A 21,497-nucleotide genomic window follows, 5' to 3' on the forward strand; every position below is an offset into this window, starting at 1 on the left:
GACTATATGACTTACCTTTTCAATCTGGCCTGGCTTGTAAATAAACTTCATTTCCTTATTCCAAGTTTAATTTCATTTTCTTTATTAAGCTATTCTTTTATCTTAGTATGTTTTACCTCATCATCCCTTTTATTGGTTAAATATTGTTTACCATTATTATTTATTGATCAATTACATTCTTATTGATATATTTTTAAATATCTATTGTTCTCCTATTCCTGCTAAATTCCAGTTATTCATTAGAAGAAGACTTCATTAGTAGTCTGTGTTTTTAAGTGTGATCCATTTCGCTCAATTCCTGATCTCTGTGTTGTCTGTAAAACCTCGATTGTATGTGTTGTTGGGACAGTTGATGAGTGTGGGTGTAGTGTTGCATTAAATAAAAGCTGAGTGATTGATTAATTGATTGATAAACATCCTGTACATAATGATTTTGAACTTGGAATGATTATTTTTTCTTTATTATGTATTTAAATGCTTGCAAAGTGCCTCACAAATTCTCTAATCACAGCAGCATCAAGTGTTAAATCTAACACATGAATTGGATGAAAACATATGTAAACTTAAGCTACTTGTATCACATTCAAGGGAACTACTCAAAACTAGTCATGGCCCTTTTCAATAAACACAGTATTAAAAAAAATACTATGATAAACAGTAACAAAATTGAACGTAATGCGAATAATGCACCATATACAGTGAAAATAAATAAAAACTAAGCATAACTTTTAACCTGCTAAAGGCCAGTTCAGAGCTACAACATAATGTGTTTTATTATACGCAAAAGTATAACTGCTGTATTTTTATTCCTCTTTGGGAAACCAAAAATGCTCAGTATCAAACTGGACAGGGATTGATTTTAATCCCTTGCAAAAGCAGAAAACAGAAACTTATTTTTCAACATCAACATTTCTGTATTCTTGAAGCTTAACATAGTTTTTATAAGTTGGAACATGGTTTGGTTTTTTTCTCTCTTAATCTATGTGTAAATGCAACTTTACTCACATGCTGAAATTATCAATGACCGAAAGCTTGACCGGCCAGGTACCGAAGCCCTGCTGCGACAGGTACGCCCTCAGCACGTGCTTTGCTTCCTGGTACGACTTTGCCATCCTCTTCAGTGACAAAAACAACAGTGGGATTCATTTAATTAAAACTTAATATGACGCAGAAAGCAGCATTTCAAACTATTTCAATCATAGACGGAGTTGGGAGGGAAAAGACACAAAACTGATGATTGGGAATTACACAAAATGTGTTGTGTGACAAATATCAGTATATCAGTGCGGCAATCGAGTGATGCTTAAACAGTCGATTTAAAGTCAGGGTGAGCTGCTGCAGTTACCTTGGCTTCTCTGTAGGAGCTTGTGGCCAGCAGATCCTGCCTCTGGGCTTCTTTGGCCACCAGCTTGAATCGGTGTAGCATCGCTGCTTTGCACAGGCGACTCGCCAGAGCAGAGCCGCTCTTAAAGGGTGACCTATTGTAAGAGAACTGGTGTAAAAGGACTGGCTACAACGTAATTACAGACAGAGCTTAAGAAAGAGAGGTAGAAAAGTAAGCACATCCCCACAGAGTTGACAGACAGTTTCGTGTGATGTCAAGGAAGATTTCCAACAATTTCTTCAACAAATAGCTACTATCCTGCTCGGAAGCAAACAAGTGGTCAGAGGGTGTAAATGGATACCATGAGATGACTGAATCCTTCAGTCTGAGCAAACAATTAAGTTAAGTTGTTGTTGAGTTCAAAATAAGAGCCTTGTGTTTCTGATTTTTTGCACTCTGTATTTTTGGATTTTACCAAATCCTAGTTTTCCTTTATAAAGGAATTAGTTACTTTACCTTAGTTTTGCGAAGTGCTCTATAAATATATTATCATAATTATAAATGAAGTGAAAACAGGGGAAAAGATGATTTAGACCCTCTTTGCATCAACTCAATCAGCCTTACTCCTCTACGGTCTTGCCCAGCAGACCATCCACAACCTCGAGGGAGCTGTCCCCTTCACTCCAGTTGATACCGTAGGTCAAATCGCCACTGTTGGCGGTGTCGGCGGCCACAGACGGCACAAGGCTGATGTGGGGCCTCATCATGCAGTAGTACATGGGCAGCTGAGATGTGATGCCTTCCACACGCTGGCTCACCGACATCTTCATGCCACGGATGTCACCGCAGCAAGAATCGCCTGTAAGATTTGACGATTATCAGTTGGTATAAATATATACATATAAAAAGATAATTTTATTCTCATGGTTTTGTTTTATCAATTCAACTTGACTCTTTCCAGATAAATGCATAAAGTGATGCATAAACCAAGCAAAGAGGAGGAGTGTGGGATTTCAGAGAGTTACATCCTCTCTGGTATTCACCTTAGTTCCTGGATGGTGACAGAATCATCCATTTGTTGCAATCTGTAATCTCACCATGACACGTCACTTATGCTTACACAGTGGACCTTTAAAGCTTTTAAGCTTTTAAAACCGCAAAACTCAAAATAATGTCTCTTTTTGAACAGAATTTAATGAACAAGGCAACAATTTGGTCAGCATGAAATACCACAGGTTAGACCTTTGAATCTGTATCTGTGATCATTCTAGAAACAAAATGTAACGTACAGCTTGCCAGAATACAGTTTTACCTATAAAAAGAAGAAGCTTAACATTTAACTGTCTGTGTTGTGCATCTGTCACTATCTATTTGACGTCACTGATGATACTTTGATGATACTTTGCGTTTCCCGAAAAGAAATGAAGCCTCAAGTTATTGGTTGCTGTTTTGAAACCATGCATTCCTTAATGGGTTAATTAAGTTGTCCATGCTGCATTATCTTCATTAACAGTTCTAAAAAACGTGCTTGTACAAACATTTACATCCTATACGACCAACTCTGGAGTTTCCCTCTCTCATGGGCAAATGTGGGTCATGTAGTCATTTTGATAATGAAAAAGACAAGAGGACAAGAGTCAGATGGAAAAATCAAAGATGATTTGTCTCTGTATGAAACCAAACATGGAAACTTGAGTAGGACATTTTTTGTACATAATATATTTATTTTCCAGATCAGATCATTTTAACGTTGGGGAATTTGGTGTCTTATCATTCCTGCATTAAAAAAACCTGCTTAAAAGCAAAAAGATGACTTCATTCAAAGTTCCCTATGAGTTATTTTTTTGCTTCAAAGACATGAAAGTAACCCCCAGCCCACACACACAAACATGACCACTTATTATTACACTTAGTCACACAAGGTTGTTTACTTGTGCCACTGCGTGTCTGTGATGCCTCTTCTGCAGCTTTACTCATGAAGAGACGACAGCTAAACCAACAGTTGAGTTGAGACTCATCATCGAGATTTGCAACAAAGCAAAAAATGGCAAAATAAATAGACCTCTGAGTCACGAGATAAGATTTTTTGGGGGGTATATTTGTGTCTACATTTTTAATAAAATGCATAAAATTAAGTTGTTTTGGGTCACAATAGTTTTCCATCTTTATGAAATGGGTCCCCATATAGAACATTTGGGAAACATTGGTAGACACTGTCTCAATTACCACAAGACGACCTCTGCCTCTACATTTTCAGACCAGAGACTTGTTCACTTGCCTATGAGGATGCTTTGGACGTAGATGGGCTCGATGAAGTGGCTGAGCAGGGCTCCCTGGTATCCCAGCACCTGCCACTGAGTGACCTTGTCTGTGGCAGACATGCTGACCACTTTGGAGGTGGACTGATCAAATGTCGACGAGAAAACGGAGAACACCTTTAAAAGAAGCATACTGATTAGGACTCACACTGTGCAACAACCCCAATAAAAATCCTGTAGATGAGAGTATGTACCTTGCCCTCCACTGACAAGTGCAGGCTGATTTCATTAATAACTTGCAGTGCCGACATGGAGAGAGGGTTCAGCCGCCTGACAACAGTAAACGATAATGTTTATGCAACTTCAAACAACTGGCACCTCTATGGCTGGGTAAAAAAGATTTATTCCAGTATTAATCCTTATATTTGGCCTAAATCCATGATATCCAATACTCAATGAGTGCACTGAAGGATGAGACATATAATGTTGAAACACACAGCTGTGAGGGAATTTGAGCAGCTCCCTTTGGCAGTTGATTGACATAGAGGTGAAGGGTGATGCCGCTCTTCAAGCTGAGGAGGTGGCTGCTGCTGCTGCTCTCCTGGAAGACCGACTTCTCCGTCAAATTGGCCGTTTTGCTGAAGAACATCAGCAGGTGGCGGTACAGAAACCTAACAAACGCAGTATGACAACTCTTTATGATGTTAAATTTGAAATGTGTGCCAATGTGACGTAACAGACCCACGAGTTAAACCTCACTTTAGAAGATTTGGACATTAACTGCCTTAAAAGTAGCAAAATGTATAAATACTTATGGTCTTTGTGCGTTCGTGACCTGACTCTCTACCACTTCATGGACAGTTTGAAGATTTGACATCAACTAATACACTCTGATTAGTTGGTGTTTGTCAGAAGCTGAAAAAACAACAACCTTGGTCAGATGAAATCATGACATTCTGTGAAAATTGGACTGCCTTATTACAAATAAAACTCACAAAAAAGGTCATAATATTGCTCAAATAGGACTGACTCTTACTTTTCACTGACTACTCCACTAAACCACATTATTTAAAGTGACACGTAGTTGTTGTGTGACTCAGGGGGCAAATGGAAAACCCATACATGCACCACAATTGCAAGTGTATGTGACTTTACAGATGTTCTTAACTTGCTTGTACAACGCACAATTACATGATGAGTAGAAGTATCTCCACCAGATCAAAAACAAACACTGTAAATGTTGATTGTAAATGTATAAATAATTAAACACTTTAAAAAGGGAAACTGCAAAATGCACCTCAGTTTTTTCTCTGACTAAACAACAGGAAACTCACTCTAGCTCACTGTGGTCAACATATGAATGTGTTGCTTCTTGTATTTGTCTGTGCTCATTATTAACCTTCTGACTCCACTGACACTTTCATCACAGGTTCAGAGGGAGAAAATGACACACACTTTATTTTTTGCAGCTGACCTCATTAGAGACCTCCTCGCAGTGACGACTGCATGTGAATCATGCACAAGGCGACCACTCAGTGAAGCGTTCTCTTTGACGTTGAAGTCCCCGGTGCCAAGAGCAACCACCTCACATCCGCTGGCTAGAGAGATTGAGGACAGAGGTTTAGACATTGAGCAGCGGCCACACAAGTGTAAACTAACATGAAAAGGGGTAAACAAATGACACTTGACTGCAGATTTTACTTTTACAACCTATTGCTTGAACGGCTTAAATGGATTTTTAAAATTTACACTATTTCAACAATCGGGAATGGAGAATACGATCAATAAAAAGCATGTAATACTTTATATCATACATCTTTCATACCTATTAACACACTGCAACTTTGGCTTAAATGTCCCTAAACCTTCCAATTAAAAGACGTGCAAATATATTAATGTAGGTTAGAAATGTCCTTTTTATTTGACTGGATTCCAAATAACAGGTACAGAAGGCATTATTATAACTCTAAAACAAGCCGACGAGAGAAGACAGGAAACACCTGTACTATGAAGCAAGTTCAACATCCCCAGTACATTGCTCCACCATCTGCCTTCACTAAACCAAAGAAACCACAGTCTATCAGCTGAGCTGACGGTGGTCATAAACTCAATAAGATTAAACCAGGTCTTCCTCAGCAGACAGAAAAAAAAGGCAGCGGATGTACTTCTTTTACATCTTTTAGACTCCCATAACTTGATAACACAGGTCTTAGTGCTCCAGTCAGTCTATAGTAGGGTGATGTTAAATGCCTTTGACACTGTTGTAGCCAAAAAATGATGGAGAAGAGCAGAGGAGGCCTCCTACCCAGGACCGCACTCCTGCTGAGGAGGTGGCCCTCTGCAATATTGAGGATCGCTAAAATAAAAAGGCATCAGGGAAAGTCAAAGGGATTTATTTTTCTGAAAACTCTTGCCCTCCCAAGAGCACAATCCACCCACAAAGCTCCCCAAGATATTCCACAAACTGTGATGTCTTTTTCGGGAGGAACTCACTCTGAAGACACATCTCTAACCACAAATCCTCCTTCGTTATTTAATGAGAAAAAAGTACAGGCCTCTACTTTCACTACATATTGTACTACTACTATAGAATAATATTTTCCAATGTTTAGAGCATACTGTGTTTGACTTTGTTTCCTTGTGAGTGTTCACTTACACGTCTGAAGGATGAACGCCGCTGTGGTGCCTGCGCACGCCGAGAACTCAAGGTGACTGTTCATCAGTTTGGAGAGGTGATCTCGAACAGCTTGAGGAATCTGGAGGTTGACGCAGTTCTTCCTTTCTAAATGGCAAAAAGACGATAAAGACAAAAACATCCTCAGCTGGCTTTGAATTTACCACAGACATGACGATGAAGTGAAGTTTCAAAAAAATGTATGCTGTCCAACATGATTCAGAGCCTTAGGCCCATTTCACACAGGATACAGGACATGTACAGTGCCTTACAGCTGCAGCATGTCTCTCTCTTAATTTTAGCACAACTTAGCTGATCACACTTTATGTGGTTCTTTTTGAGAATAGACCTCTCGTCTACTTTTCACGAGTCACGCACATCTCATGACAAAAATAGACAAGGAAAACGGCCTTTCTTCTTCACAGTTTTGAAAACTATATATAATGATTTTCAAAAGGCAAAACCTATGTAAAATATAGAAAAAGCTGCATAGAAGCTCCATGACACATGCAGGGGACACGCACACAGTGTGTCTCATACACGTGAGACACAGCAGATCTGCGCTGCTGCCCTCACACACACTGGCTATAAATTAGTGTGTCATTTGCTGCTATTGCACCAATATGGCAGTGTGAGAGAACTGTACTGAAATCCATAGTTACCAGGATTAGGTCTAGAAGGGTAAACGTCAGAGATGGAGGGCTCCTCTTTAACTGGAAGGGGTGGAGGGACATCTGAGACATCAAGACAGACAGAGAAATTCAGAAAAATGTTCTTGCATCTTTCAAAACACTATTAAATCCCTTTTCAACCTTCAATCTGAGAAAACAAACCTGAAGCCTTGGGGAGGACATACTTCCCATGGCTCAAAGTGGGCAGCAGGTCCTCCAAAGCAAGTGCTGCTGCCCTCAGTTTAGCATCCTTTTTGGTTTTTCCTGTACCAGTCTTGTACTCAAATCCATCAATCACCACACAGAAGGCAAAGTAGAGGCCTGGTAGGTGTTCTGAGAAAACAGGAGTAAACAAACTAAAATGAGCATAAATTATCAAGTAAAACCAAACTTCCAAAGCTTCCAAAGACAGTGTGGTGACTACTGAACTGTATTTGACTGCAGAAATAATGAGGAGTAGAATATTTGGTGTTTCCCTTAACTTGAAATGATGGCTATTTAGTTTTGATGATTTCTATGTTATATGGAGCAAAAACAGAAAGTGGAAAATCAACTGAGGTGTCTTACCTGAGGTCACAGTCTCCTTCATTTCCATGTGGAACTGAAAAGCTTGGGCGAGCAGATGGAGCAAAGACACGGCATGAACTTCACCTTGCTTGTATCTGTTGATCAGCTCTTTAGGTGACACCATTTGCTTTGGAGCATATGCTAAATTGGAGAAAAGGAACAGTTTAGGAAGGGAAGACGCTGATTTACGCCAACAGAGGAAAAGATGAAATCACACAAGGATGAATGGAATGTCTTAGTGGGATTACATGAACGATCACTGGGGACAGGTGATGCTGATAAAAGGAGCCCTCTGTGGCATTTCAAAAACATGACATTCAGAAACTCACCAGGTCTGAAAGTATCTTTGGCTTGCTGATGAAAGACATCTCTCTTAGCTCCGTTGGAGGTTGGCGTCGGTGAGGACAAATGTTCCCTCACAGGCAAGCTCTTCATGAGAATTTGAGCAGAACAGGCTCCTCTGGAACCTCGAAATGAACCGCCAGTCGTGAACATCCCTCCACGTTTACGTTTACTGGAAACACGTAATTACACTTACCAACCGTTTCAATAAAGCAATGTTCATAACATCAATAACTATTAATATTAATGTTATTGCCTTTTTATAAGCTTTTTAAGAGTGGCAGTGTTTCAGGGTGTTCATGACATCCAGTCTTACACCAATTGTGTGGAAATGATATATTCATTATTAATTCAGTCTCACATACAAATGATATATCATATCTGGAGAAGAATAGTGGACTTTCTAAAGACTATTTGCAATCTGCGAGGATATCAAATGCTGCAAAACTTAAACAAACTTTTATTTTTCATATAAAAACTACATGTGTACAAAAACCTTTTATTTACAATACAAAGACTGGGGATTGAAACAAACAAATAATACATTGAACACAAAAGTGCAGCCTTTTTAGTTAGTTAGTTAAACTGACATTTAAAAGTAAAAAAAGATTGAAAACAATCTGGAGATTACAGGTGTCATGGAGGTAGCATGTATATTAGCTACCTGTAGCAAATGCTAGCCGAGTGGCTGATGCTAACCGGAGGTACGTGACAAACGGAGAATAAACAGTGTTAGCTGACTTCGCGTCTGAACGAAAAAATAATCCTATTCAAATTCACCTCTACAATCTACTATCAGTGTTATTAAAAACGTAAAATATCTCCAACAAAGACGTTTTTCATTACCTTTAGCTTGTTTTAACGGTTGATTGGCGAAGAAGCTTCTAGAATGTGGGCGTGGTCTGGCGCAGGTGCTGAGCAGAGATGTTAATTACAGAAACACGACCACTGACTCTGTTTGAGAAACTGTGACACAAATCCCCCAAAATCCCCCGGCCGTGGTCATGTGACAGGATGCGGGTCATATCGCGATATTACATCACGATATCGATATTTATGTGTTATGTGTTATATTTATGATTAATACGCAGAATTTCAAAGTAAAAGTTTTTGTTATGATATGGAACGACATACACAGTCCACTTATAATAATGCAAATTGAAATAAAAAAATGTAATAATAAAAACGTATGAACAACTAATAAAAACACTAAACATGCTCATATATGCGTGTGTATGTATCATTTTACGTTAAATACATTTTAAAATTTGATTTGGATATTATATAGGTGTTATTATTATAATAAAAAAATATTGTATATTATTGTACTGCATATTGCATAGTATTTTATCATGTCTAATGGAAGATGTGGGTGATTATGAGACCTCTCTTTTACACCATATTATATATGCCTGCAAATTATTATTTTTGCTCAAATACAACACATTTATTCATGTTGCATGTGCATGGATTAATTTATGTAACATATAACTACACACATGCATTCATTATTTTCCATGTCCGACATTTCGGCACGATATGGAATGTTCTCTTCGTACGTTGTGTTTCAGTTCACAAATAATTCACATGATTGTTTTGAGGGAAAAAGTGACAACAAAACACGAGTGACAGAGTATGAAAAGGGGGGCTTCCTCTTTCACTCCCACCACCCCCTCTGCTGACACAATTGCACGGTGCCACGATTGTGTTGACGTCAGAACTCTTGCAGCATTAGAGTTTAAAGTTTGTTTTTTTCATGGAAAAGGCCGTATGGGTCTCTGATGATATATAATCAGGTTTAAAAGCAGGTCAGGCCACTGTTATATTTCCACTATAGGTATAGTTATATAGTGTATTTTTATTTTACTGGCATTATAATGATAGTATGTACATGCAACTGAGGATGTGAACCATGGAGTTTACAGCTTGGTGAAAGTAAATGTGTGGGTAGGAGGATAACATTTCCTTTCTTTCTTTCTTTCTACCTGAGTCACTTTTGTGCCACATGAATCACTTACATAAGAGTTTTAACACTTACACATACACTAGTGATTGGACAAATGACCTCGTTCTGAATAACTCGATTCTGATGTTTACATGAGCGGCTAATGTTGTTTATTAAAGTTTATATTCTGCAAATGACCTTTTTTCACATTAAGTTATTTCAGCAATTGAGGTTAATCCTAACCCTAATCTGGTTAATGGGGGTTAGGGTTAGTCTGATCTGGTTAATATCCAATACTAATGTAAGGTTAAAGGTCAAAGTGCAGTCTGCGTAACGGAACGGCTACTTGTGGTGAAGGGCTTTGCTGAAATGAAACTTTGTTCTTGTATTTTAAAGGGCACTGGCTTTAGTGTTCTTACTCCCCTACTCCCGGCCCCCCCCCATCGTGAACCATGAAGTACCCTCACTGAGGACAATTAGCAATTAGGACAGAAAAAATAATTGTGTTCAAATTTGTACCAACAAATCCGGTTTTTATTACCTTATGCTAGTTTTAACAGTTGATTGTCCGAGAAGCTTCTAGAATGTGGGCGTGGTCTGGCACAGGTGCTGAGCAGAGATCGTTAATTACAAAAACACGACCACTGACTCTCTTTGAGAAACACAAATCCCTCAAGAATCACCGGCCGCTGTCGCGGACTTAATTTTAAGTTATTTCAGAAATTGAGGATAATCCTAACCCTAATCTGGTTAATGGGGGTTAGGGTTAGTCTGATCTGGTTAATATCCAATACTAATGTAAGGTTAAAGGTCAAAGTGCAGTCTGCGTAATGGAACAGCTACTTGTGGTGAAGGGCTTTGCTGAAATGAAACTTTGTTCTTGTATTTTAAAGGGCACTGGCTTTAGTGTTCTTACTCCCCCCCCACCGTGAACTATGAAGTACCCTCGCTGAGGACGATTAGCAATTACGAGAGCTTTAAAAAAAAGTTAAATGGAACAAGCAGCCCACAGCGGCGAACAGCGAAGGTCACCACAGGAACAAAAAAATTTTGTTTTTTTTACACCCCCACAGATTACAGGGACACCGTTTGACTTTACTTCTCTAATCAGTCACACGTGAAGAAGAAAAAGAAAGAAAAAAAGGGAAAGGACGCGTCGTGAAATGAGTTTGCTTGCCCCGTACCTCCTGTTCGTCCTCCCATCAGTGGCTAAGAGGAGGGAAAAAACATGAGTCAGTCGACACCGTGAGCCTCATGTGTCCTTTACAGCACCCCGGATTTTAAACAGAGGCAGTTTTATTTACTTTTCCGTGTTACTTACAAAGTTATTTCACCATCGCTTATTAAGAATCCACAGTATTTGAGGTATATCTGAGGTGCTACACAGCCAAAAACTGAAGAATTGGTTCATTCCAAAACAGGGTTGCAAGGGGGTTTTTTACAGCATAATAACGTTACTAATGTTCAAAAGTGTCGGGAATATTCACTCATTTTAATTTTGGTTGTTAGAAATGTTGTCAAACTGCCGTTGAGTTGTTGTTTTGCTCGACGTGGAAAAAACAAAAATCACAGCGGCCTCGATCAGAAATCGAAACGTCAACCCTGGAAATATTTGCAGTTATTAATAAACCCCCGTGCCGCGTGTGGGCATCCGCTCATCAATTATGGCGAAGCTGAATGCCCTTAAATAGAAAGCCGATAAAGGGCGGTGGAATTTCCCCCCATGATGAAATTCACGATTGATATGACTAAGTCTATTTTTCTATTTTCTTTGATATAATCCACGGCATACAAGAGATCATGATCCAAGAGGGTGTGATGTGATTTAAATACTTGCACATGCATGATAAATATTTAAAACATTCTATGTTATAATCATCATCATCATTCATAATCAATAGACTCATAAAATGCACTAAAACAAAACCTGATAATTAACACTGTTTTTAACCCTAACCCAAATGAATAGGCACCAACAAAGTTGCAGTTTTCCTTTTCAACAGCAGAGGGCAGTGTAGGAGTGGAGATTAGAGATTGTGTGCCGGGAGTTAAAGGTCGACCCACACACACACTGAGGCAGATTGTGTGAGTGTGGGATGATATTATTGGCAATCCTCGCTGATTACTTAATGAATTTCCTGATTCATTTATCAGTGAGGGCATAAGTGACTTGATCATTATTCATGCTATCACCGCAGATGTTAATGCATTTTTACTTTTTTTTTACTCGAGCTACGAAAAATACCTAGAAAAAAACCGCCATATTTTCAAATTCAGATATATATATAAAACAAATGCGTTTTAACAGTAAACCGGAACGTTAGCGGCTTCCAAAGTCACAATTCCTGACGACGAATGAAAAATAAAGCTCTAAATGCGCAACGTACACATAATGCACCACTAAACACTTTACCGCACATATAAAGTGCCCCCCCCTCCCCCCCCTCGCCGAGCTGAGGCCGAAGAGAAACCAGAGCCCGGTGCCCCATGGCTAACGCATGTTCTCTCTCTGACAGCCTCCACCATTGATAAACAACAGCAGCTCTTCTTTAGCCGGCTGGTGCAGTCACATTCAGCTGCAGCTCTCCAGTGCGTCTCCACAGCCAAGATTGAATCTTCCCCATTCATTAGACTAAGTGGATGAGGCTCTCTAATAGGGGCTCCCTTCCCCTCAATAATTGCCGTTGATTGGCGTAAATTAGACCCTAGTTGCCAGACGAGTGATTCTCGACGACGATAATCCGATTCCCAACTCAAACTAATAGGATTTTAACTCTGGCTTTGGCCTAATGTCCGTCTGCAAACCCTGGCGATGGCCCTACGCCCCATCCAGCCGACATCCTCTGGATCATATCTGGGGCCAGGGCGAGCTGAAGCCGCAGTGGTGTATGGATTGGAGAAGGGGACGGGGGGCAGAGGGTCAAAGCTCTCAGTGACTCGTCTTAGGGCCTCAATCGGTCATTCATGCGCGTCACTTACATCATCGGGCGAACATGCGCGCGAATGAGTCGAGGGCAGATGTCGACACGGAGCTCCAAGCATCAACGACGCAAACCTACGAGAGCTTTGACAGATCCTGAGGCAGCATGCTACATGGCCCTAACCCCAACCCCAACCCTAACCTAAGCTTTGACACAGCTGACGTAGACCATTGTGTCGATTCTTTGGCTCAACTCTCGTCTCAACAAAAAAAGCCCCGGCTCACATCGCATCATCAGTAATATAACGCTACTAAATGTTTTGGGAAACCGTCTATTAATTATGTATGTTCCAAACCATTTGCAGCGTCCTCGCACCAACGAGGATGATGGAGATATTTATGAATGGCACCGGTGCCTGTGTCGCTCGCTTCGCAGTGAAAAACCATAAATGTAAAACGTATACGGCGTCGCTTCAGTTCGACATTAATTACGATGAATTCAAGTCGTTGTCGTTTAAGAGCTGACAAACGGCGCCGCTTTTTCGATTGTTGGTCTTTGACGGATGTGTTTTCTCAGCAGAAGTGAGGTTACGTTTGGCATTTTGAGGAAATGAGGGGGCGATGATAACCATAAAATTTCCTGGTTGTGACCATGGTTAAGACACATTTAGCAACCCGTGGTTTGGTTTATCCTCAGTTTTGAAGGTCCTACAGTGAAAAAAAATCTGTTGTTACGTTCTGGTACAATAAGTACGCATCTTGTTATGGTTGGCAAAACATCTTAAACATCACTTTCCACGCAAACTTGACTGTAATAGTGTCCTTGCGTGGGAGAAATTTGCCTCAAATACATGTGAAATACTTGCAATACCTGCTTTTAAACATGTGTATTATGAGATGTAACTGAGACGGCGCTTGCTTGTGCTTTGTGAGACAGCGTCACATGGGTTGATAATATATCAAATCTTTATTTTGGCTTCTCTTAATAAAATACCTTGGAGCTAGCATGCGGGTGGCTCATGTGTGGCCTACATTGATGCGATGAGGTTGCTGCTTCATGTTCCCAGATGTCGGGTAGATAGTGCCAGGTGACCGTAGACGCCCCTGGGTGTCCCAGCTCTCTGATAAAATCCAACTTTATGTGACTCTGGAAAACAGCACCAATAAAGATTGGATTGAACGTAGGGGTTTGCATGTGTGCGGGGGTTAAAAACATACAATATGGCGATCAGGTCAAATTGGACAAATTTGACCTGGTCAAATTAACCGTAGGAGTGAGAGTGAATGCTTGTTTGTCTCTAACCCTAACCCATGTATTATGTAATCCTGTGATGGACTGGCGAACTGGTGTGACCACGCCCAACACCCTATGTCAGAGGATAACGCTGTAGAAAATGGACGGATGGATGAATTTAGGGGTCGTCACAGAGGATCCACTGCCTCCATCTTTGCCGATGTTATTGTTTTCAGTGAATGGCAAAGGTTTTTTTTAACTCTTTTACGCCCCCCTCCCCATGAATCCGAGTACAATAGATTTGGTCTTCTCGTAGTTTGATTAAAACATCACCCAGCAGTCACGAGGGCTGGCACCGTCCTTTTTTTTTGTTCCTTTCCCCAGCAAACGCAAAGACGAGCACAGTGAATGTTCCTTTTGTCATTCACTTGATAAGGGGGACGGTGCTGCTACTACCAAGGCCCGAGGACTAATGAATCTCCACTCCATTACCGCTGAATCGGACAGATTGCTCTCCAGGAGAAATGAATTGAGTTTTTTGTATTTGTGAGATCATTCTCCCTCCATTAACTGCTCTTTATCCTGTCTCTTCATCACAGGCAAATCAGGTTAGGCAGCCATGATTAGCTGGGGTGGCCTCCCTTTTTAAAAGGTAATTGGGTTTGGCGGCTCAGCTGATAGTGCCATTAGGACCAATAAAGGCTGGGCTTGGCTCATCGAGTGAAACAGATTCTTCAGCAGCAGATGGCAGATGGAGGCAGAGGGCTCTGATGCACTGAGGCTGAAAACAAAGTTTGTGTAACCAAAGTAGTTTGGGGGGCATCCTCTCTCTCTAGATATCTATATATATTACCCCACTCCCACCCTCCCCTGTCTCATCTACATCATCACCTTACCAGCAGAGGTTTTGTATTTTCAAGCATGTGATGATGACAAAAGGAGAGAGAGGTGATGAATTTCAATATATAAAATAATGTAAATTCTGTATTTTTCTTTGCATAATTAATCATACATACATATATTTTAATGATTTAATGATTGTCTAATGTTTCTTGTTTTTTAAAAAATATATTTTTCTTTCTTTATTGGAGATTTAACCCTTTCTGTACCACGTGCGCACTCTTTGGTAAATTGGTGTGGGAATAACACACAACTCCTTATATGGACGTCCTGGGGGTGTGTATTTATAGCTCACATGTTCAGGCTTTAATTTCTATATAGCATATTTAAAAAAGACACAAAAAAGACCGTTTCTCTTCTATTTTTGTTCATAAAATACAAACTTTAAGCAAACTTTTGAACGTGACAACTTAATTGAAAATTTGAAAATTCTGTTAATTTTTTTTTTGTGTGTGTGTTTATATGTTAATGTAAAATAAAATATTATTTTGTAATTTGTATTTTTTGAGAGGACGGAAATGCCTCCATATTTTGTACAAAAGTACTTAAATCATTAATTTGCCTGGACTTTAACTTTAAAGTCATAGCAACACAGTGACTGTAAGTCACAGCTTAAATTGATTTATTTTTTGTCCCCCATTTAGTGATTGGAGTCATAATAATTGCTCTCTTGGAGATTTTGAATTCATGTTCTCAATCCTTGACAGGGTCACTTGTAATCCTACCATCAATCGTATTGTGTTTAGTTTTTTGGGGGGTGGGGTTAACTATTTTGCTTTTTTCCATTACTATATACAGAGGGTATAAGAATGTGCAATATATAGTGTCTTATAACCTTTTTTTTCAGCACAAAAAATTCAATTTCACCAACTATATAAACACACCTGAGCAAAAAAAGGCTTAAAATCGGTTTGAATTTGTTCACTTGGTTCGTTTTTATGAACAAAAAGAGACAAAAAACTGTCTAATTTCGGTAATTTTCTGCACAATTATTGCTGCTTTATATCACGACTAGAAATGTGACATAAAACGAATCATAACTTTGACTCGACAACACATAAGGAAGCCAGAATATGTGACCTATAAACACACACTCCCTCAGGATGTCCATATAAGGAGTTCATAGAGGTCGTGCTCACACCAATGACACAACATTAGTGTTACATAGGATTGTTTGTTGATTCACCAAGAAAGTAGATAAAGATAAGGACGAGTTCCTTGAATCCTTGAGTATTTTTTGGATTTTGAAAATTCCCTAGTTTATTCTGATACATTTCTTAGATGGCTATTTTACTTTTCGCTTGGCTGTGCTGAAAATAAGGACATAAGACGCTCTCATTTCTCAGGGTTTAAACACCAGGATCTAATGTACATCTTAACCTGTTGGTGAAGATGTTGCGCAGACAGGTTTTATCGGCGGTTGACGGAGATCAAAGAGGACGCGCGGTGCGACCAACAATTGATCCGCCCCGACTGTATCGTCTCCTGTCATCGGGACCAAAGGAAAGGTGAACTTGCCAATTTCCGAGAAGTCCCCGCGAAGCTGCAGATAACCTTACTGCATCTGGGGCTTCGTCCTATAGGAAAAGGTGCATTAGTGGTGACAGGAGGGCCGGTGGGGACTGGTGCTGATGGGAGATTTAGACGGCTGGAGGTGGGTTTGTGTATTATGTGGCCGGCCATTGCTGTGACTGTCTCCCTCTTATCTCTTCCACTGTGGGGGTCCGATCCCTGCCGTGCCTCTTATCAGTGGGCGGCCAGACTTTGTCTCTTCCCACTTTTCCTTCCCGGAATCATCCCAGTTTAGGCGAACTGTGGTATTGGTAGATGTGAAAGGAGACTCTTTTTTCCCCCCGCCCTTCTGTTTTCTTATGTGAATGCGTCGCCCTTTTTTCTGTATCATCTTTAAATCATTTGTGGGATTTGATTTCAAGAGATGGTACATTCATAATATGATCAGCTGGCTTTTCTGCTGACCCGATCAACCTTGAGGACGCCGCTTATTGTTTGCTGCAACAACAAAAAAAGTGAAACAACCCCCCCCCCCCCACTCCACTCCACTCCAGTCAATGAAAGGCCACTGTGTCTCTCTCAACATCTTTTTTGTCAGCGAGCTTCTGAATCAGGAGAAGAACAAAACCAGGTAAATTTACAGCACCGGTGGAAATGCAATGATCTATTTTGTGTCTGCTCCTGTTCCTGCACACACAGAGGATTGTAGTGCTTAAGTATAACCAGAGGATTGCGGTACATTTTCACCTGAGAGCTGCACATTTCCAGCCCTCCTAAATAAAACATGGTGTCGCTCGGCGCCGGTAAGTGTCCCTCAAAGAGCAGAGGGAGGAAGGGCGAGGGTAAAAAGCGTCCAGGTTAAGTTGTTTGAAAGGCCCCGGGTATTAAGAGGCATTTTACACTTAAGAAGTTGGTTTCGCTGGGTTTTCTGTTTCCCCTCTTATTGATTGATGCTCAACTATCAATGCATAATAGAAAAGCACTCAGAGCAAATGCAGGGTTATGGCCTTGGGAGGGAGTCGGCAGACGAGACTGCAGCAACCCCCCCACTCCAATGCCATTATTGGCCCATAAAGGATCCCTCGGGAAGGCCACGGTGTTCGGATCAGCACACACCAAATACCCAATTAAAAAAGGCTTTAAATTCCCTCCTCTTTCCTGGACAAAAATCAATCTGAATTCAATCTATTCGGCTAGGATTCCGACAGAGCAGGTAATTGCCCATAATCGGTCAGCTAGGTGACAACAGCTTAAAGGGGAGACACTAATACAATCAGGTATTTGCTTTCAATGCCTGTCCTGGGCCCGGGCCTTGGCTGTCGAAAAACAGGTAGAGTGCAGTTTATGTAGCCAGCAAACATAGGCGTATATACTGTATATATAAAGTTACACTAGTCCTCTATTGTGTGTGTGTGTGGTGGGGTGGGGTGGGGTGGGTTGGGGAGAGGCCTCAACAGCTGATGAAGACATTCTGTAAAGTACTGCACGAATGATACTTCCTAAATGACCCATCATAAACCCCGGCAATAAACATATTCAGCAATCATCTTCCAAAATGGCTCGTCAAAAGGAGTGGAAATGAAACGCTCGCGCTCTCTCTCCTCCTTTAAGAGGCTCACATTGACGACTGTATTATTATTATTAGCAGCGTAATTTGCACGCGATACTTTGCGATCGCGACAGGATGGTTTCAATAAAAATTTAAAAGACGTAGCATACTTAATGGTAGCATTAGATAGAGAGTAGTATTTAATGGAGGGCGGGGGGGGGGGGTATATTACTGCTCATAACCCCACCCCACCTGGCTGGATGATGCTGCCTAATGCATGTGCTCACATGCTGCTGCCTTAATGTTTCTTGCTCTCAAGCAGCTCTGTGGAAAAATGATTCATCACTGCACAGACAGCCGATATACTTTCTGTATGTTAATTAAGCACAAACGTAAAAGCTGCTGCTGCTGCTGCTGCAACAAACAACATGTTTTTGGAAGAGTTTGGGAAACACCTATATGTGTTGTGGAAGAAATTTAATCTTGTTGTTAAAGTTTGCAAAATGTAAACACCAGGTCACCCATGAAAGTATTATATATATATACATTTCCTTCTATTCCCTTAGTTTTTTATCGTCACGTTTTTAGTGCAATATTCCTGTGTGCAATATTAATACTTTCCTGTCTGGACTCGGAGTCTGCAATAAAGTATTGATTGATTATTCTCTTATGAGTAATATTCCTTTTTTTAGACGCTGTTCCACTTCTGTCTGCTCCACCGTCTCCTAATTGTACAGTGACATTAAAGTGTTTCTATTTGACTAATGATTGCAGCTGGATGTCATAATTCACATTTATTCTTTAAGATTAATTGCAGTTGGATGGACTCGGTCACAAATACAGTAAAGATATTGTAAAAGTATTGCTGTCAAATCAAAACCCCCCCGAAAAAACACACAAACCAATAAAACCCTGTTATTTGCTCGACCCGCGGAACAGAATCTGGCCTGAAGTCCAGTTTGCCAGGCTGGTAACATGATGTCCGAGGGGTCAGCAGGGGTCAAAGGGTCAGCGGCAGAAGGCTGGCGATTAATGGATCTCTCAATAAAACGGGAGCTAATATTACCGCCTCGCTCTCCCTCAGCCCGACTTTTGCCAAAGTGGAGAGGGAATTCCTCGAAGCAGCAGACAGCGTGGGGCAAACAGCTTGGCTCTCGAAATTATTTTCTGTAATGGGCTCGGGCTTTTTTTCGAAAGTGGAGGCGCACTTTTAATTGAACCAATCAAAAAGGAAACAATCTTCATGAACGTGAAGCGGAAAGCCAATCGAATTTGTTTCATTTCCTGCAGGATCCATGGCCATTTAAGACTGTTACACAGCACATGATTATGAATATCAAGTAAGAGTACGGCTGCATTAAGAGCTTTTGACTCTCGCATTAATATGCACACTGGAAATCAATTTAAGCACTACTACGACTGCTTCGTTAAGGCATGAAAAATGTCCATCTGAATTATTAAAGCCTAATTCAGTGAAGTGGCTGTGCATCGGGTTATTTATTGCGTTCAGATCGAGAAAACCCGACATGTCACATCCTCAAAAGTTGCTCATCTATAACATTCATGGAGACGTGGAATGTGCTGCCACAAAATGGAAGCAGCCAAAAGGCTCATTCTGTGAGAGGGGGGGGAGAAGCTCCGTTTATTCTGAAGCAGTCACTGTTGAACATCAGTCATCATGATCCTGCACAGCTGCTCTCAGTGAACTGGGAACGACTGCGAGTGGCATCACTGAACATGCACGGCGTCTTTTGTCCATAAGGTGGCGTATAGCGCTCTCGGTTTGGCAGCGTGCACTGACGTTCAGTGTTGTGACAGAGATTTCCGCAGAGAGGAGGCCAGTCAGCATGAATGGCGAGGACCTCATACGTGGTGGTGGTGGAAGAAGTATTTGGATCATTCACTTGAGACGAGGAAAACTAAATATCAATCAATCAATCAATCAATCAATCAATCTTTATTTATATAGCCCACAGTTTACAAAACCCAGTGACAGTGTTCAAATAGCAGCAGCTAAATATGCCCATTTATCAAAAGTGTGAAGCGCTGTAATTTTGCAGGTGGTTAAAGTGTATCTGTGGTGACACATAAATGAAGAGTTTAACCCTATACATCAAGTTTGGGAACAGATGTTGTCAATTTTAGACGTGTTACCTCTTGTGTCACGCACACACGTGTGCCTGTGGCTCACGAAAATAGCCGCAGTAGTAAAAACTAAATACTGTTTTTAAGCAAGTATTTACACGATTTTCTGTCGGAGATCATAATGCTATTTGTTAAGATTTTAAAACACGGATTCCTTTTCCCCACAAATGATGATATGCTTAATGTAACTGCGCAGCTGTGTTTGTCTTTCCAGTAAGTGAGTTGGCCACAATTACCATGTAATAGCCGCTTATTTATCAACACCATGAGACTCATGAGTAAAATTTACATACATAGGACCGATCAGCCACAATCTTAAATCAGATGACCCATTTAAATTATGTGGATGACAGTACTGTGTAAACAAATAACTCAGTTTTTCTGACCCACGCTAAAAATTCAAAACACAGCTTTGTGCAACTGCCATTTAAAAAGAACTGGTTTATCTTTAATCACAAGCTAATAACAACAAAACGTGTTTTCCTAGGGGAGAGAGAGTAGTGAGCACTATTTTTCTCTGTTGGAACACATAGAAGCAGCATAAATCATGAACTAAAGGTGATAAATATATCTTTTCTCTGCCTTGGTTTTCCTATCAGGAAAACGTTTTGCTGTAATTAGAAGAAAAAAAGACTATAGTAGGGTATAATATGCCACAGTAACAGTGTAGCATGCTAACTACAGTAGCATCAGAAAGTGACAGAAAATAGTTACAGGAGCTAATACAGCCATTGCTTTTTTTGCTACATGATAAGTTTCCAAAGCCCAAATTGTTCTACGCTATGTGCAAAGTGTGAATACTGCCTGTTAATACAATTTCAAGCAGTTTTTCGAAATTTAAAGTCAAGAAAACAATATAATAATCCTTTCACAAGACAATTAGCTTCCTTAAGTCATGCTACAGTGAAGGACAAACGCTGGAGCTGGGACAAGCTGGTTAGCATGGTATCTTCAGAAGCTAAAAAGGAGCTAATACTCGGCAAAGTGTGGCTACTTCCTGTCAAAACAATTTACAGCAGTTTTTTAAGTGAGATGTAATGATTGAGCTACAGTGAAAGTGAAGAGCTGCTAGCTGGTTGGCATGCTAGTTTCAGTCGCGACAAGGAGATTTTAAATAGCGATAACACAGAAATCACTGTGTAACAAAAATCATAGTACTTTTTTTGTTTTAGGAGTTGTATAAAATGTATATTGTATAAATATATATATATATATTGGATTAGGGTAACGACAATTGGCATTCACAAGTGCCATATAACAACAAATGTATACAGGAAGTAGCTGCAATGTCACAAATTGTACGGATTGAACAGCTTTTCCACAGTTTGATGCTGAACAATAGCAACAAACCTACATACAAATATCTCTTTTAATACAGTACGTCAACATTTTCACGCAACTGTAAGCCTTAAGTTTATGTATTGATTGTCCCGTTGTCATTGTACAATGTTTATAA

General features: G+C 40.3%; 1 protein-coding gene across 1 annotated transcript; it reads right to left on the reverse strand.

The window, feature by feature from the left end:
* Nucleotides 1–1,001: 1,001 nt before the first annotated feature.
* On the reverse strand, nt 1,002–7,989 carry adad1 (adenosine deaminase domain containing 1 (testis-specific); the record flags this gene model as incomplete). Its single annotated transcript, XM_083891391.1, has 12 exons — nt 1,002–1,115; nt 1,346–1,478; nt 1,949–2,183; nt 3,603–3,759; nt 3,837–3,912; nt 4,080–4,253; nt 5,057–5,180; nt 6,239–6,364; nt 6,919–6,990; nt 7,090–7,260; nt 7,495–7,635; nt 7,824–7,989. The coding sequence occupies 12 exons, from the start codon at nt 7,987–7,989 to the stop codon at nt 1,002–1,004; spliced, it is 1,689 nt and encodes a 562-aa protein (XP_083747517.1).
* Between the last annotated feature and the right edge of the window lie 13,508 nt (nt 7,990–21,497).

This window comes from Microchirus variegatus (genome assembly GCF_963457635.1).
Source record: "Microchirus variegatus genome assembly, chromosome: 6".
Classification (NCBI taxonomy): domain Eukaryota; kingdom Metazoa; phylum Chordata; class Actinopteri; order Pleuronectiformes; family Soleidae; genus Microchirus; species Microchirus variegatus.